At 35.6% G+C, this 19,613-nt stretch overlaps 1 protein-coding gene across 1 annotated transcript in view; it reads left to right on the plus strand.

Annotated features, from left to right (window-relative positions):
* Positions 1-19,613, plus strand: part of LOC103598376 (protein unc-13 homolog C-like) — a gene marked incomplete at both ends in the record, with an annotated part of 259,099 nt that overhangs the window by 44,288 nt on the left and 195,198 nt on the right. The window contains one exon of the mRNA XM_008582367.1: positions 12,243-12,376. Within this exon, the coding sequence (XP_008580589.1) occupies positions 12,243-12,376 (134 nt within the window). The remainder of the gene's footprint in view (positions 1-12,242; positions 12,377-19,613) is intronic.

Genomic DNA, 19,613 nt, shown 5'->3' on the forward strand with positions numbered 1-19,613 from the left:
CTTTAAAAGAAAAGAGAGGAGAGTCTGTGTCTCTCTCTCTACTCTCTCTACTCTGCCATTTCACAATGTGATACCCTGCATCACTGTTGCCACCACCAAGACCCTCACCAGATGTGTTCCCTGGACTTCGGACTTTCTAGCCTCCGAAACTGCAGGCCGTAAATTTCATTTTCTTGTAGGTCACCCAGTTTCAGGTATTTTGTTATAAGCAACAGAAACGGACTAATACACTACCTTAGGTTAAAAGTTATAGGACTATGGGACAATGCAAATAAGATTCTTGGAAACCATACCAGATATACCTTAAATATTCATTAACCTTTTAGAAACCTTCCTATGGACCCAGACATCTTACAAGTTCTTAGAGCCATACTGATAAAGCACCTTGGATTTGATACGTTCCCTGAAGCTACATCTTACATTGAGAGCCTTACTTTCTGGAGAGATTGAGGATGAGAAAATATTATTTTTGAACCCAAGAAGTCCTGACTCCTTTATATTTCCACTGAATTCTAATTGAAAATGATCAGTTTGTTTTTTTAGCTTATCTCACCCTCCAGCTGTATCTTATTCTACATGGCTGTGTGAAAACATGTGGCACTGTCAGCATTCCACCAAATCCACCAGTTGGCATTATATTTCCTACTTTTCACACTTATTGCAGGTGACAGTGTTGCCAAATTTTCCCCCCTGAATAACAAGATTCACCTTTTATCTGTCCTAAAATAACAATTTCCTCACTGTACTTCACGTTCTCACCAGATGTTCTGTTTTCACTATCAATCGTTCTGAAGCCCTTCAGCTTCTGCCATCCACCACTCAGTCCCAAATCAATGCACATTTTAGGTTTTAATTACATTAATTCCCCACTTCCAGTCTCAATTTCTATTTCAGTTATTTATTTTTGAATAACAAACCACACCCCCAAAGCCTAATGTTTAAAGCAACAGCAATAGCTTATTTTGCTCACAAGTTTGGGAAGTGTTGTGTGGTAAGGCTCATCTCCGCTGTTCTATTTCAGTTATTTATTTTTGAATAACAAACCACACCCCCAAAGCCTAATGTTTAAAGCCACAGCAATAGCTTATTTTGCTCACAAGTTTGGGAAGTGTTGTGTGGTAAGGCTCATCTCCGCTGCATGTGGCTTCAGCTGATATGGCTACACTGAGCTGGAGGACCTACTCCCAATAAGGCTTACTGACATGGCTAACCAGATCTGTCAATTCTTCTCCACCTGGATCTCTCCATGAGGCTTCTTGGGCTTCCTCACAGCATAATGGCTGTATTTCAGAGCAAATGTCCCAAGAGACAGGAAGTGGGAATTGCCAATTTTTAAGGACCTCAGTCTGGAAACAGACATAGGTCGCTTTTGCCTTATTCTATTGGTCAAAGTCACCCATATTCAAGAAAAGGGAATACAGACATACCTTTCTATGGAAGAATACTCAAAGAATATGAAACTATTTTTAACCCTCCACAGTAGTTTAGCTAAGTACCCAAGACTAAGGGAAAACTGATTTGGTGAACAGCTTTCCTGTCTCTGCCACAATGTGGAGCCTTTTAAAACTGTTTAGCCTTTTAAACAATAAACATATGTTTTTATTAACATCCTATCAAGTGCCCCAAACTTATTGTTTTAGTCCATTCAGGCTATTATAACAAGATATCTTAGACTGGTTAATTTATAAGCCACAGAAATTTATCGCTCACAGTTCTAGAGGTTGGGAAGTCCAAGATCAAGGCACCAGCAGATTCAGTGTCCAGTGAGGACCTAGTCCTCATAGAGAACACCTTCATGCTGTGTCCTCACATGGTGGAAGAGGTGAGAACACTTCCTCAGGCCTCTCATATGGGCACTGGTCCCATTCATGATGGCTCCACCTTCATGACCTAATCACTTCCCATAGGTCCCACTTCCTAATACTACTGCACAGGGAATTAGGTATAAACATAATTATATGAAATTGGGGAAGGGGGTACAAACATTTATACTGTAGCACTTATGGACTGTGTTTTCATCTCTGTGAATTTAGTTACAGTCATATAATCATAGAAATATATAGTAAAAAGAAGCTCAGAGGGTACATGGATGATTTTTAGATACAATAGTTTAGAAGGGACTTCTTCTACAGCACTCTCTGAAAGGGGTGTTTCTATATGGTATGCCTCCAAATGCCTGGGGGTTTATAACATTTGGAGACATCTGATACTTAGAAGATTTTCCTAGTGTTGTACTAAAAATCTTCTGTACTGAAAAGTTTACTCACAAATACTAATATTATTTTCTTGACCATACAAGACAAATTCAATGTATCTTTCGATCCTTTCTATACAAAAACTCATCATGTATTTGAAATCGGTTTCATGTGTTTGAAACTGCTGAATTTGCTATCTTTGATCTAAGCGCTATAGCTTCTTTTAAAGATGTGATATCTTAAATGGACAATAAATGCCAGCCAGATATGATGCATTGCATTTTTCCTTTTAATTTAAGCTTAATTTATGTAAAGATAAAAGATCAAAACTATTAGTTTATCCATTAAAACTTTCATATGCATCTCTCTGGGATTCTAACAAGAATCTTGTTAATTAGGTAGAGCATAGACCATAAACGTAATTAAATGTGAGTATTCACCTATGATAATAATAAATATCTGTTATTAAGATATTCTACAAATATGATTCCTAGAATTATCAGAAACATAGAATTAGTATATATATCACCATTTCAGTATTAGGAATACAAAGTTTGAAGAGACTAATTCTTTGCCCAAATTCATACAATAAATTAATGGTAAGCTGATACCAGAATATAAATTTCTGATTCTCAGTTCAGTTGATTTTTTTTCCTATTTTACTGTGAGGTTACATAATTTGTATATTTAAAAGTTCACATTCAGAATTGTGATAATTTATAGTTACGTATAGATTGCTTAACCATGTAAAGAGTCCGTTCAAATTCCAGGAACCATTTAGAGCTGTTAAAAGCCACTTAGAGTGTCTAAACACTTAAAGATGCAGTTTTGGCAATTTAAATGTCAAGATACCTCTGACTTATTGAAGATAAAAGGACCCAGTGAAGATTTTTTGAATATTCTGCTGTAATAAAAGTGAAATATTGTAGCATATGAAAATTCCTTATTTTGTCTAGATAGATTAATGTATTTTTAATTTTCAGTAATTACTCTTATTTAAGACCACTAGTTGTTCAATTATTTTGTTCTCAATTAGCAACAGTATATTAATTTACTTGAGAATACCAGTAATTTCCTAGTGACTTAATTTAAAAAGTAATGTTTGCAAAAGGATCTAGCATTGGAGTTTATCAACAGCTGGAAGGGATGCCACATAAATATCCAGTAAAATATTCTGCCTCATCTTAAGATCAGGGAACTGTATGTAGTTGGACATTTGTCAGATGTGGAGGTGAAACTGAAGCCTTTTGTTATCCTGACAGAATGTAAAATGGAGCAAAGCCATGACTAAAAATGAGGCCTATTTTAACCTGACTTAATTACAAGTTAGTAGTGGATTCTTCCTATGTACATGAGGACTTCATAAAAGCAGTGCTGTGGATATAAGTCCAGATTCCCAGGCCATATTTGCAGTTATCCTGATTTGGAAGATCTGCAACAGGGGCTGTAAAATCAACTGTCTGTCTAACAAGCAACCCAAGTGATTCTGATGTAGATGATACAAGCACTGGACTTAGAAAAACGCGGGAAACAGAGGAGGAGGAAGAAGGAAAAAGCAGTGTTAAATTTAGTCTAGTCTCAAATTTCACTCCTCAGTGTTTCTTTTAGATTCTCTGTATAGGTTGCAATTCACCTTTTCCCAAGACCTTTTTAAGGTATGGACTTTAAAAGCCAGTTATACAACAGATCAGGGCAATTGCAACATAGACTCTGTCCCAGCTCTCCCAGAAAGGTAAAGGTGCCACTGCTTTATCTGTGGTGAAAGTAAACTATGAGTTATCCATGGCATGACCAGAATACTAAGGGCTAGTCATTAAGTATATGATCAAGATCCAGCCAATTAGAGAATCCAGGTACCCAGCCTCATTTACCTTAACTTCCATATCTCTCCCATTCATGGACAAAATTTAAGTGACTTAACATACGTCAGTAAAATTCAGTGGCTGAAGAAAGCAACTCTGACAGTGGCATTAAAGACTAATAGTGGAAACAACCTTTGAAGTAGGTAGATCAAAGTTGATGAAGTTGCAAACAGTGTGTATAAGGGATGGAGTGAACTTTGCCAAAGGCAAATTTAAAAAGTAATGGGAAATATTGGCATCATCTTAAAGTAAATGCCTCATTTATATTAGATTTTAAGCTACATCAGGAAACTTCTTAAGTCATCAGTCAAAAAATCTAGTATTTCCATTTAGCAATGACTCTCAAACTTTTTTTTTTGTGACCGGTAAGGGGATCACAACTCTTAGCTTGGTGTCGTCTGCACCACACTCAGCCAGTGAGCGCACTGGCCATCCCTATATAGGATCCAAACCTGCGGCAGGAGTGCCGCTGCGCTCCCAGCACCACACTCTCCCGAGTGAGCCATGGGGTTGGCCCTCAAACTTTTTAATTAGGGAGAGAGGTAATAAGCCCTATTGATAATACCTTCATTTGCTTCATTATGCTTTGGCATACAAAATATGATTCTTTCCCACTATCCAACTTGAGTAATTTTTATTATTAGGAGAAGGAAGGTAGAGTGAAGTAGGCTGTCTTGAGAATATTACATTTTCAAGGTCTGGGTTTTCTGATTTTTCTGACCTTATATGACATTGGATGGACCACTTTAAACTATCTTAGGCTTATGTACCTCATCTGTAGAATGCAGAAATTGCAATAGATATTGCAATAGATGTTGTCTGCAGCCTTTTCAGTACTATGGCATGATTAAAAAACAAAGAAAAGAATGCTGTGGGTGGAACTATGAGCTGTTGGCAAAAGTTGAGAAGAAGCAAGGACAAAAACAATTTGCATTTACTTATACATTCATTTTAGCTTCTGTATTTCTTCCTCTTTTCTTTTGTATGTGGACAATCTCCTTGATTTTACTCCAGATGCAAGACCCTGGAATCTAGTCACTGTTTTTGTCTGAGCTGACAAAGCAGGGATTATAGAACTCTCTGGTATGCTGGATAACTAGCTCACATAAATCACACATACATCTTAACAACTCTTCTTCTTTTCATTTTTCTTCTTCCACTAAGTGAAAGCCTCTACAAAATATGTTCAAATCTTGTTTTTTTCTTTTTATTTCCTGTCCATCCCTTCACACCAAAAGCAGAGAGTCATGTCATTTTGCCTAGGTGTAATTGATCAAACAGTGGGCTTTAGCCTTCTAGGATTACCAAGACAAGCAATCTTAATATAGTCATTCTGGACACCATCATATTATTTTGATGGTTTACTATTTGGGTAAGCAGAGTAGGCAGTCTGTGAAGATCTGAGAGCTGAAATCCCTTGATCTTCCTATTGTGTTCATAACTGGTTCAACATAGTGCCCCAAATTGAGCAGAATTAAACGAACACTAGTTGTGAGAAGTGGATGAAAGGCCTGTGGTTATAAGAATGGTAAGGATTAGTAACTCTCGTAGAAACCTTTGGGACAGCAAGGTGTTGGTGATAAAACAATGACAATTAAGAGCACTCTAAACCTGGAGGAAATCGAATGGCTTAGACTAGACTGACAAACCTAGTTCTAAAGCAGTCTTTCTATTCATCATCCTGGCCTACAGAACAGAGCCACCAGTAGACTTTTTAGTGATGCTAATGCCCCTCTCAACAGCACTATCCTGGTTGCACTGGTGGATGGTGTCTTCTCTGGGCCTTTCTGTGGAACATAATCATCTAGTGGGTCTAGCTATTGTGCCTATAACTTTCAAGTGAGTGCTCAGCAGTGATGCCAGTTAATATCTCAGGAAGTGCATGGGGATTTCACATAGGCAGCTATAATTTTATTCTCTGAAATCTTTCCTTCTCATTCAAGATATATAACTCAGAATAAAAATTATCTCAGTATTATTAGTGTGAGGTGATTATTGACATCTGTGTCTATAAACAACAAAAACAGGTCTTGGAGTGAAGGCTAAAAAGGACAAACCAAAGCTATAAGTTTTAAAATATGGTCTACATGTTTTGCTTTCAGTTAAGAAGAGGAAGGAATTAAGGCAACCCGTAGTTTACTCATCTAAAATGAGAATAATGATATTTGTCTTTAATATTTGGAAATAAATGAAGGCCACCCAAATGAGAACAAATAAAGGTTATTTATTCAGATCTTGCCACCATGACTTGAATTTGGCAGAAACTCAAAGGCAGGTAGGGAAGTTGGAAAGCCTTTATGGACAAACAGGGAGGGCTTCAGTTGTGATATGATTAGAGGCTGTTGGCATGGAGTCAGCTAAGTAGAAGTGAGACATCCTATGTGTTTGGTTTGGGGAGCAAATTTGGCTTTCTCTGGTTGGTGCTGAGTTGGAAGTAGGGGCAAAAATATAAGAAAGCTGGCAGCCATTGTCCAAGTCATGACCATTCTGGGCCAATTGCTGCAGAGGTTGTGGTTTGGCTACTTGGACTGACTGCTACAGAGATTGGGTCAGAGTTCTAGCCATTGTTTGTAGATTCAGTCTTCAAGGCTAATGGTATTTTTGTGAGGATTGAACTTAGAATAAGTTGAAAAGATGCCCCTGTTGGTCCTCTTGGAGGTGGTGGAGATAGTCTTAGGCAGTAAATGGAGAACAGCAGAATCTTCAAGAGAGAAGAAAGAAGGGTGGCCCCACTGATGTCAAGAATGACCCAATAGGTTTTCTTGAACTTGGGAAAAGGCATCTAGAAAAACTGTCTTCCTGAATCCTGTCTAAGTGTAGGGAAGACAAATGCCCACCTTTTCTTAGCTAATAAACTGTTCACATGGCTCTTCACGAGGATCTTAAATCCCCTGAGCATCTGAAACTTTATGTTCTGCTTCTAAAACCAATGACAGAGTTCTCATTTTTTACATCTGTGAACTGCCAGGGCTAATATTTCCTTATCTCAGAAGTATGAGGAGGTAAACAACCAACTCAGAGTCATAGAAAGTTGCAAATACATTATAAAAGAGCTATCTAGTTCATGGTTTGATATTAATTTATCTTGCGACATTTTATCACATTTTAAAGCTTATTTCTTTTTAAATATTCAGGCCCACCTCTACCTCATTTTCTTTTTTGATGTCTTTATATTCATCCTGTCCCAATTTTTCAAATTCTTAGCATCAATAAACCTTGTTGCCAAGACCTTTAATCATTGCTTACCTGCCTTGAACTAAAGCCATCTTGCTATGCATATTGCAGCAGTCACCTACCTACATGCACACATGAGCACACAAATTTTGTAAGTTCTGTTCAGAGATGCCACAGCTTCCTTATTTTACCTGAGGAGTCATTTACTTTGGCTCTTCTAGACCATAGGTCTAGAGCCCTTCACCTAATCTCTATTCTTGCCTTCCACTCCTATGACCTGAATGCCTAAACACAAACATCCTACTGACCCTGTCTTTTGCCCATCTTTTTCACTCCCTACTCCCTCTAGACTTGTTCCTCTAATTTCTGTCCCATTTCTTTTCTTCTTTCCTTCAGACCAAAAAACATATTTGTTCTAGCACTTCAACTATTCTTGTCAAACATTTAAATCTGTCTCTCTTTTTTTCTGCTTTCATTGTACACTCCAGTTACCAGTCCAACACTCTGTTTCCTTGGCTACTAGATCCAGTACTGGAAAAAGCTCATGATGATCCAAAGTAGTGCCTCTGTAAGTTCAGAAACCTACCCTCACCAGAGCTCTCAAAGCTGTTTGGCATTGCCACTATGGTCCAACTCAAGGTTCTCTCTTATTCCTTATGGGTGCTATTTCAAACCTTTACAATTTCTCCAGTACCCTGTCCTACCACCTCTTCTCTCTGGATGGAAATACCTAGCTGTCCTTTCTCACCATCAGCAAGACTTATTTGCAAGACCCTTTATCATCTGACTCAGAGGAAGCCATGTTCTTTATTTATGCTTGAAGCTAATCCTCCTACATATACTCTGGATCCCCTTCTCTCCTATTTCAACAGGGGTCGCTCTCTCCCACCTATGCCTCTCTTTTATAAATTCTTTATAAATTCATGCTTGAAGCTAATCCTCCTACATATACTCTGGATCCCCTTCTCTCCTATTTCAACAGGGGCCGCTCTCTCCCACCTATGCCTCTCTTTTATAAATTCTTTATAAATTCTTTTTTTTTTCATTTTTAGATATTTTCCCTCCAAGATTTGATCTGTGGTGGCATTATCCTTCCTCTCTGAGTAATCTTACATACTCCATAATTTCAGCTGCTGCATATATCTTGGAATTCTTCTATCTACATCAACCATTCAAAATTCTTTTGAAACTATAGACTGGTCTACCTAATTACCTTTTGGATAGTTCTCCTTGATTTCTCTTTTTGTTTTTTGTTTGTTTGTTTGTTTCTTCACCAACTGTGCAATGAGTTCTACCAATTTTACTTAACTTTTTCATAAGTGTGTCTCTTCCTCTTTATTAAACTTGTGCCGTCAAGTCACTTCAAACACAAATGTAACAAAGTACTTGCATGTTTGAAATCTTTTAATGATCCTTAACAAGTTTGGTTTAAATGCATACTCTTTGATATAACACACAATGTCCTTCAGGACTCTCACGTTACTCTAATCTTTAGTTTACCAACATGTTCAGAGGAATGCTCATCTAGTGGAAAGTTTTACAAGATGAGGTGGGAGAATCGGAAGGTAGAGGAGGCTTTACAAAGTTCAAATACATTTAAGAAACTAATGTTCTAGTATTAGCTTTTACAGAAGTGGTCCTCAGTTGGCCCCTGGACCAGCCGCACCAGCATTACTTAAAGGTCAATTACTTATAAATGCAAATCTCAGACCTAATCTTGACCTGCTAAATCAAGAACTCTGGGGGTGGGGCCTAGAAATCTGTGTTTTAGTGAGCTTTCCCAGGGATGCCAAAATACACTAAAGTTTGAGAACCACAATCTTAGAGAATAACAATGCATGTTAGCTTAGGAGAGTTGTCAAGAAGTGTGTGATACTCACTAGCATTGGTAGAATTAATATTAGAGAAACGCATTTTGTCAAAAGCTGTTGTAGCCCATCTTACTAGTAATTCTTCAAATACGCACTTGTCATGTGCATTTGCATTTAAATGTCCTATCTTTGCATTTCTCCACCAAATATATCCCTCCAACTCTCTTCTGGTCAGCTTTTGAGAGGAGGTATTTCACAATTATATGCTCATTGAAAATACATGGAATGTCACAAAAATATTTCATAGCAACTTTAAAAGTGTTGCATAAAGTCCTTCTGACATAAAGATATCTGTTATTTCAATACTTCTTTTGCCTATAATGATTCTCTATATATATTGGTCTCTTTTTGGTGGAATATGCTCATATTTTTTACTTGGTATCACAAAAGTGTAGTGTACATCTCATCAGTTTGTCTCTATAAGCTTTCCTGTAGTGAAATAAGTTTTATAAATATGACCACTGAGAAGCTTTCTTCAGCCTACTCTATATCATGGCAACTTTCCACATTCAAATATTCTCTTCCTATTACACCCTCACAGATTTTCTTTCAAGGCTCTTTCCTCAATAAGCTATTAAGAAAATAATTATTAGCCACTATTATAATAATCACTATAATTACAATTGATCTGTCATATTTTTATAAATGTATTATAATGTTATTTGTTTGTTGTTATTAATGAGTTTATAATTACTATATTTTTATGATAAATATTAATTCATAAGGGTTTTGGTAAATATAAATACACTTATTATTAGGTTTTCTAAATTTCTACTACCATTACCTTAATTTTTCCGATCATAAAGTCAAATACTCTAGTAGATTTCTAGGGTATATTAATAAAGTATTACTCAGAAAATTTTAATTCTTAAGAAACCAAGTAAATATTACAACGCACCTGATGGTACCCCATTCTTTTAGCCACGCAGTATAATAAAATGTACTACTATATTAGGTAAAGCCCGATTTATGATACTGTTGTGGTATCCTATGTAAAAACTTAATGATTCAGCATCCAGTTTGGTTTATGCTGAAGCAACATAAAGAATTTGGTGCAAAAAAGTGGCAGCATCAATAATCCTCTAGTGTCATAAAAAAGAATGATGGAAGGGCAATTCGTGACACCTAAGGGACTTTGGAATTAATGCTTACTCAACTGCTTCTTTCTCTTTCCTTTCCATATCACTCTTTGCAGAATGATAAGTGGCTGTGATGTTAGACATATCATCTATGGTAATTTTTTTTCATTTAATCCCTCACTTAAAATGTAAGACATGTAGTTTGGCTATGTACACATCATGATGATTAATGATCATATTCTAATAGATCATATTCTAATAGAACTGTGACCATCAGAACTAATTTTATTTACAACCTTCACAACTCACCAGGTTCTCCAGATTCCTACATGCTTCATAGAGAGAGAAATCTATTGAGTTTAATATATTATGTAAATAATTACATTATTGTAACAATAATAAAGTCCTGTTTACAAAATAAATATAAATTTCAATAAAAATTTTAACTTAAAAGTTGGCAGAGCTGGATATTTCTAAGCTTGTATTATTGCCTTTTTTTTTTCTAAAGACCCACTGATATACCTTGATATACCTTGGGAGTTGAAAGGGGAAACCTACCAAGGAGTTTCAAGTGGTTCTCAGGGATCAGATATACAAGAAAATTCTTAAGACCTTTTGGAGCTTGCTTATAGTTCTTGCTATGTGAAGTCATTTATGTCAGCGACTAATTTTGTGACCATTTGAATTTAGCTCTGCAAGTTTTAACATCTATTGCATTTTGAACATATATATGTCAATGGCTTTTGTAAGTACCCTAGGGAAGCACACACGCCTAAAAGTACATTATAGTGTGTGTGTGGAGGTCTCTAGTGGTAAGTGGATTTACTACGGGGCTATATTTTAACTTAAGTGATAACAATAGGATGATGACTTATCCAAATACATGTTTTGATCAGCACTGGAAGTTATGCATATACAACCATTCAGCAGAAGGTGGCTGATCTTCTGGTCACAGAAGACATGGCAATTGGATATGATAATAGATGGGGCCAAATAAAATCTAATACACATTTTACATCAGAGTCTTTGAGTTTCCTAAGCAACAAATTGAAATTTTCAGATATCCAGGACCTATAAGCTTGTAAATGATTTAGCAAAAATAGTCATAGAAGCCATATGCTTCCCACTTATGTGTATACTGGAGTGAAAGTTATCTCTGCCTATATTTTTTTGGCTAATTTTAAAAAGTAAATGTAGAAGTGTCTGAGAAGAATACCCACCAAAATAACCTTAATAACTTATCTGTATGCTGGAAAGAATTATGTATATTGAGTATGAAATTTATATGCAAAATCTTCACGATTGTTGTTGTACTCTGTTAACCTTAAAGTAAATTCCGATGATCCCTGGTCACATTCTGCTTTCTAGAGGTGAGAGGTGAAGAATTCAGGCAGTGTGGTAAAGTGAGAAGAATTCAAAGATAATTTAAATTAAAAATAACAAAAAGAGGTAGACTTAACAAAATTTTAGTTGACTGGATAAATTTGCGGGCAGGTTGAGAAAGTTCCCGGCAATTCATGTGGCATTTACATATTGTAAAATTGTGCAGTACTTATTTGGTAAACAGGTAGATTTAAGCTCTGCATACTTACTACCAATGTGACTTTGGACAAAATACTTAGGCAGAATGAATTTTACCAGCACACCCACATTCACATACACACACACACACACTCATACACCTTTGTACACACAAAATTCAACCTCTATCCTTGAAAGAAGCCACATTAAAGGGATAATTTCTACAAAATAATTTTAAGTTCATGAACTGTAATAATCAAAGGGAGGAAAAACCTCCATTTCAGAACCAAGAAACGAGTTATGGAAGTTAAACCCCCCTCCCCCTAAAAAAAGAGTGATTAGATATGCAAGTCTGGCCTCTGTGAATTTATCCTATATGATGCCATTCATTGAAGAAAAGAACCCGAGTTTAGTAGTTTTGGCTCACATGATCTAAGAGTTTTTCCATAATCACTTTAATCTTCCTGTTTAACAGTGACATCTAACTCAAGTCATCCTATTTAACCTTTTCTTTTGCATGTTATGTGTCCTTGTGAGCAGAGTAAGAAACAGGACATTCCTCGGGAAGATCAGGGACCGACCACCAAGAATTTGGATTTTTGGCCCCAACTTATTACACTGATGGTCACTATTATTGATGAGGACAAAACTGCCTACACACCCATCCTGAATCAGTAAGTACACCATTTTGGAAATGAATGGATTTTATTCCACTAAAGTTAAAAATGTATATATTTTACGTATAGTTGATACTCTCATGACAATGACAAAGTTTTCCAAAGGTAAGCTGTAAAAACATAGTATTTTTCCTCTTTTATCAGTAAATATCAATTCAGTGATATTATATATTTTTAATTTGAGCCTCATACAGTGTGATTCCTTGGATATGGAGACAAATTTTTCCCAAGATTTGGTTTTTGTTTGATATAAAAAGTATTCTTTTTTTTTTTTCTGGTTTCTTTCATAAATATCCCATTGTCTCAAAAGAAAAAAATGTGCACCTCTCCAAAAAAAAAAAATTAAAAAGAATGCTAAAGACCTATTTCATCGTGGCTTTTTAGTAATAAAGTTTTGTCAAAAAATACCTGCTTTCAAAATAGCTGTGCATATTGGATTTAACAAATTTAATTAAATATTTAATAGAACAAGCCCTTTCCCACAAATTACAACCTAAAGTCTGTGCCTCAAAGATAAGGAAGATGGATTAAAATTTATGACTGTTCTAGAAGAGTCTGTAAAAATCATCATCTTAACAAAATGCCACTAGCTATGAGACCTTGGGCAAATTATCTAATTTTCCTGGGTCTCAGTTTTCTCCTATATAAAATTAGGACATATTATTAGGTGGTTTCCAAAATCTAATCAAACTTTAATGTTGCACATTGGGATTTTATTTCACACCCCCATGTTGAAGGCCATACAAACAAAATAATAAAAGACTGCCAAGCAAGCACTTGCAATCTGATAATTGGAGAGGGTATCCTGACAATATATTAAGACCAGCCTAAATGATATGCATACCAGGGATAGCAGAAATAGACAAAACACTTAGTAGAATGTGAATATATTCAGACTTACTATAGAGATCTGGTTTTACTATTTCTTATTCTCTATACTGGTCAAGACAGTTATGGTCAAAGTTTCTGTTGAATCCAATTAAAATTCCAATTAATTACAAAAGAAAGAAATCTAAATATCCCAATTTTCACCCTTTTCTACCTCTGAATCACCCATTTTTACCTTCCCCAAATTCCTTCTAATTGTCGAGAAAGTGGTCTCATCTTTGATATGCAACCAATGTAGTATCAAGCTGGCCTTTTCACTTTCTTCTTTCTTTTTCCCCAAACCAAATTCTTTTCTTCCCGATGGCCGTGGTGTCTCCTGATCGCCATCTTCAGAGACTTTACTCTTTCATTTTCTTGTTAGGAGGAGAAAGTCTCTCTTAATCCCTGACGTGTCCTCATCTCATCATAGGTCCTGGGAAGCCCTTCTCAGATCTCTGACAGCTTTGTGGAATAGATTTGTTTTCTCATTCATTCTTCACGCCTTTCTGGAGGTCAGAGTAGTTTTCCTAAAGATTGGAAAACCAATGACTGGCTTCAAAACTGTGTGTCTTTGGGCTGGGATGGACCATCTGATAAATGACTATTGAATGAAAACAAACACCTGCTAAGAAATGAAAATCAAAAGTTATTTAAAGGGATTTTCTTTTCAATCAAAGAAATTCCTTACATTTACCAAGTATCTTAAATCAGGATATGACCAGTAAAAGATACATTATAAAATCATGGAATATATTAAAATTTCCCAGATTTACTATTCATCTTATACCATCAAAAATATACAAAGATTTTACTTGACTTTTTGTAACTGTGTTAAAGGAAGTGAAGTAAATTTATTTAGTTATTTATTTAGTTACGGCAAAAATAAATTAAAAATTATGAACTAAATTGAGCTAAGTATAAAAATGAGCAATGACACAAGGAAGGGAATGTTTTTGTTTTGTTTTTAATTTTGCTTTTAATATCAGAGTTCAGAGCCACCTTTTTCTATAAGACTTAGCCCCAAAAAGCTGGATATCTTCTCTGTGTTTGGAATCTGTGTTTTATCATTGTGTTTGCTCAGATTTTGAGGATGCTCTAAAGCTTTTTTGTTTACTGAAGATCATTCAATTTTGTTTCTCACTTAATTTAATTTAATCAATGCCTTAAGTGAACTCATCTGAAGATTGAAGTGTGGTCTTAGTAGCCAATATTGCTTTTATATAATTTGGTGAGATTTTTATTCACATCTGCTTCTTTATTTGCATAATGTGTCATTGTATTTAGGCTTCATTAATCATTTCATTGTTTACTCAGGTTAGTGCAGTGTTTCACAAAGTAAGAAATCCAGACTGCCAGGGTTGGGATCATATCGGCTACTGGTTGGGTTTGCAGATTCTGACCTCATTCCTAATCTATTCAGTCAGAGAATCTGAACAGTACAGAAATCTGCAATATTAATAAAAAGTCCTTGTGTGTCTTATGTACATTCATATATGAGGGCACAGACCAACCTGTGAAGGACATCTCAGTCTAAAACGAGTTTGGGTTTTATTTTGAAGGCAATGAAAACTGCATAAATGATTTTAAAATATAGGACATTTAAAAATATCTTTCAATGTAATCTAGGATTAGTGATATAAATAATCTACTGAATAAAGTTTTTATCATTATCTTGATTTTGAGGAATCATTGTGAGCTTTTGCTTATTCAGATTTGATAAGTTTGTGTTAATTATGGAAGTAACCATGAGGAAAAATATTTCTTCTCTTTTGTTCACTAGCATATATCCAGGCATATATTTGTCGAATGAATGAATCAATTATAGTAAATTATATATGTAGTTGGTATCTGTTCTCCCTATTCATACTCCATTGATTCATTAATGGATTTGAGTATTGTTTTGAGGACTTTTTTCTCAACTTTTAAAAATTATATTTAATAAGTAGCTTTTGAGATGCTTATAGAAATTTTACTTTTTATGGAAATTGAAAAATATTGAACAGAGTAGATTCAGGTATAGGTCTCTCTCTTTGTAACAGGTTTATTGAGATATATTTGAATAAATAAAACTGCACAAGTTTAAAGTGTATGATTTGATTACTTTTGACATATGTAACCAGCCACAAAACCATTATCACAGTCAAGATAATGAAGACGTCCATCACTCCAATAAACTTATTCCATGTTCCTCTTGTAAACTGTTCCAACCAACACTCCACCATCCCCAGGCAACCACTGGTCTGCTTTCTGATACTATGAATTAGTTTGGAAAGTTTATTATTATATGTGAATGTAATTATATGTTATGTATACTCTTTTGTCCAGTTTCTTTCACTCACTACAACTATTTTGAGATTCGTCCATGTTATTATGTGTTTCTTTATAATTCGGAGTAATATTCCATTGTACAGATTTACCACAGTATGTTTATCCATTCATTTAACAATCAACATTTGAATTTTTTAAAAAATTAGGTGGCTATGAATATTTGTTTACAAGTCCTTGTATAAATATATCATTCATTTCTTTTGGGTTGTGTGACACGTATGTATGTGTTTAATATTTCTAAAAATTGCAAAATGGCTTGTCAGCACTTGGTATGATTAGTCCTAATTTTAGCCATTTGAATAGGCATACATTAGTATCTAATTGTGATTTTAATTTGTATTTTCCTGAATCTTAATAAAATTTACCTTTTTTATGTGCTCATTTGCAATTCATATATCTTTTTTGGTGAAGTTTCTGTTCAAATTATTTTCCCACTTCCAAATTTGGATGTTTATTTTATTATTATTGAGTTGTAATAGTTCTTTATATGTTCTGGATAAAGGTCTGTTGTCAGAAATAAATGGTGCATATATTGCCGTGGTTTATGACTTTCTTTTCCATTTTTCTACTAGTGTCTTTTGAAGAGCAAAGTGTTTGTGTGTGGGCATGCATGTGTTTTTTATAGTTTGGGCATTTTGTTTCCTACTTAAGAAATCTTTTCAATACCCATATTTAACTTGCAACACCACATTTTATTTTTATTCAAAATATTATAACATTTACTTCTATGTATTCATGGGGTATGATATGTTGTTTCAATACATGTATATACTGCACAATGATTCACTTAGGGTAGATAGCACAGATTCATGCCCATTAGTCCACCACTTTTCTCCTACCCCCTCTCTTGTCCCCACTTCTGGTAACCATTGTTCTACTCCCTACTTCTATGTGGACCACTTTTTTTGGGTTTTTTTTTAGATTCCACATGTAAGTGATAGCATTTTTTTTTTATTTGACTTGTCATGCCTAACTTACTTCACTTAAGATGATGGTTTCCAGTTCCTTCAATGTTGATGCAAATTATATAAACTGCCCTCTTAGAACTGCTTTTGCTGTATCCCATAGGATTTGGTATGCTGTGTTTTCATTTTCATTTGTCTCCAGGAATGTTTTATTTCCTTTTCGATTTCTTCTTTGACACATTCATTGTTTAGGAGCATGTTGCTTAACTTCCATGTATTCATATGATTTTCAGTGTCCCTTTTGTTTTTGATATCTAGTTTTATTCCACTGTGGTTGGAGAAGGTAGTTGATATGATTTCAGTTTTTTAAAATTTGTTGAGACTTGTTTTGTGACCTAACATATGGTATATTCTAGAGAGTGTTCCATGTGCTTCTGAGAAGAGTATGTATTCTGTAGCTGCTGGATGAAGTGTTCTGTATATGTCTCTTAGGTCCAATCAGCCTAGAGTAGTGATTAATTCTGATGTTTCCTGGTTAATTTTCTGTCTGAGATGATCTGTCCTTTGCTAAAAGTGGGGTGTCCCCAGCTGTTGTTATATTGGAGTCAATCTCTACTGTTAGGTCCAATAATAACTGTTTTATATAACTGGGTCCTCTGGAGTTGGATGTATATATATTTAGAATTGCTATATCCTCTTAATGAATTGATCCCTTTATTATTATATAATGACCTGCCTTAACTTTTTTAATTTCTTTGGCTTGAAGTTGGTTTTATCTGATATATGTGTAGCTATTCCTGCTTTTGTTTGGTTTCCATTTGCATAAATATCTTTTTCCATCCCTTCACTTTCAGTTGGTGTGTCTTATAGGTGAAGTGAGTTTCTTGTAGGTGGCACATTGTTGGTTATTGTTTTATAATCCATTTGGCCACTCTGTGTCTTTTAATTGGGGCATTTAATCTGTCTACATTTAGGGTTGTTATTGATATGTGGGGACTTGTTACTGTCATTTCACTATTTTTTTTTTTCTGGTTGTTTTGTAGATACTTCTTTTCCTTTTTTTTCTGGTCTTACAGTCTTCCTTTGTGGTTGAGTGGTTTTCTCTAGCTTTACATTTTGATTTCTTCTTATTTATTTTTAGTATGCCTCATAAGTTTTTGAGTCATGGTTACCATGAGGCTTACAAAAAACATGTTATAGTTATAATAGATCATTTTAGACTAATAACAACTTAACTTTGATATCTAAGGAAAAAAAAAACAACAAAGCCATCTCTAAACTTTGGCATCATTCCCCCCCATTTCTTGACATTTTGTTGTTTCAAGTTATATCTTTTAATATTTACCACCGTTACAACACTGAAATATTCTGAGATTGTGTATTTCCTTTATCAATGGTTGTGTACCTTCAGATGTTTTCTTGCTACTCTTTACCATCATTTTCTTTCAGATCGAAGAATTCCCTTTAGCATTTCTTGCAGGGCAGGTCTAGTGTTGATAAATTCCCTTAGCCTTGGTTTGTCTGGGAAAGACTTTACTTCTCCTTCATATTTGAAGGTTAGTTTTGCCAGATACAGAATTCTTGGCTGACAGTCTTTTTTCTTCAACACTTTGAATATATCATCCCATTCTCTTCTGGCCTGTAGGGTTTCTGCTGAGAGATGTATTGGGGCTCCATTGAATGTTCTGTGTCTCTTTTCTCTTGCTGCTTTCAGTATTCTCTGTCTTTGGTTTTTAATAATTTGATTATGAGGTGTCTTGGGGTGTTCCTCATTGGGCTGTATTTGACTGGTGGCCTCTGAGCTTCTTGTGTCTGGATGCTGTTATCTTTCTCCATACTTGGGAAATTTTCAGTCATTATTGCCTCTTATATGCTTTTTAGGTCTCTTCCTTTTTCTTGTCCTTCAGGTGTTTCGGTTATGCAGAGGTGATTTCACTTGAGGGAGTCTGATATTTGCTGTATTTCTGTTTAATTTTTTTCTTATTCTTTTTTCTTTTTGTTCCTCTGATTGAATACATTTTTGTATTTTATCTTTTAGCTCACTTATTCTTTCCTCTGTTTGATTAAGTCTGATATTGGAACTTTCTATCAAGTTTTTCAATTCAGACAATGTATTTTTTTTTTATTTCTAGAATTTCTATTTGGTTTTTTAAAATTGATTCTATTCCTTTGTCAGGTTCTCATTCTGCTCCTGAATTGTTTATACCATGTATCATTTAATTTTCTATCTGTATTTTCTCGGAACTCTGAACATGCTAAAGAGACTTACTCTGAAATCTCTGTCAGACATTTCATAGACTTGCTGTTCTTCTGGGTTCATTGCTCATACTTTGTTTCCATTGGTGGGGACATAGTTCTTTGTCCTTTCTCAATCTTTGTGTCTTTTCATTTATGCCTGGGAATTTGAGGAGACTGCTACCTCTTCTAGGTTTTATAGGTGTTTATCAGAGCTTTGTCTCTGGTCCTTGTCTTTTTTGTTGTTTTGTTTTGTTTTCTGTTCTTTGGTGGATTAGTAGCTACCTCCACCACTTAGATTCTGCACAGGAAACAATGTGCTATTCTGTGGTTAGTTCCTGAGTTGCAGGAGGTTCCTGTGGGGACCAGATCTTGAGCTCTGTACTTGAGCTAAATTGATGCTTTGCTGCTGATTTGGGCCGGAAGGGTTTTTGTGCAGATCATTAATCATTTTTGAGTCTGGGCTGTGTGGAAATTCTGGTCCAGGATTGAGTCTTTCCTGCAGATTGTGCCCCTTGCAGTTCTGTAGTCCCGACTGATTTCTGCTTAGACCAGCTGCCCGCACTGTGCACAGTGTTCCTCTGGCAGGCCAGCCTTTTGCCTGCACTCTGACAGCTTCCTGTGGGGCAGGCTTTGTAAGCATCTCTTGTGATAACTCCACAGCCTTTGGGCAGCTCTGTTCTTCAGTATGCTACGGTCACTTGCTCCTGTGCAGGCCCATGGGAATCTTGCCAGTGGTCTTTATGGTCTGTGGGCTGGTATGGTGCACTCCAAAGCCCTCCTGACCCCTGCAGACTCCAAGCAGGTTTATGTGAAGGGTGCCACTACAGCTTTTTCCAGCTTTGAGCAGTGTGCAGCAACCACTCCCTGCCTCACTTCTAGGGTGGCTCAGATTAGTT

Source organism: Galeopterus variegatus, unplaced genomic scaffold (assembly GCF_000696425.1).
Source record: "Galeopterus variegatus unplaced genomic scaffold, G_variegatus-3.0.2 Scaffold2593, whole genome shotgun sequence".
Taxonomy (NCBI): Eukaryota; Metazoa; Chordata; class Mammalia; order Dermoptera; family Cynocephalidae; genus Galeopterus; species Galeopterus variegatus.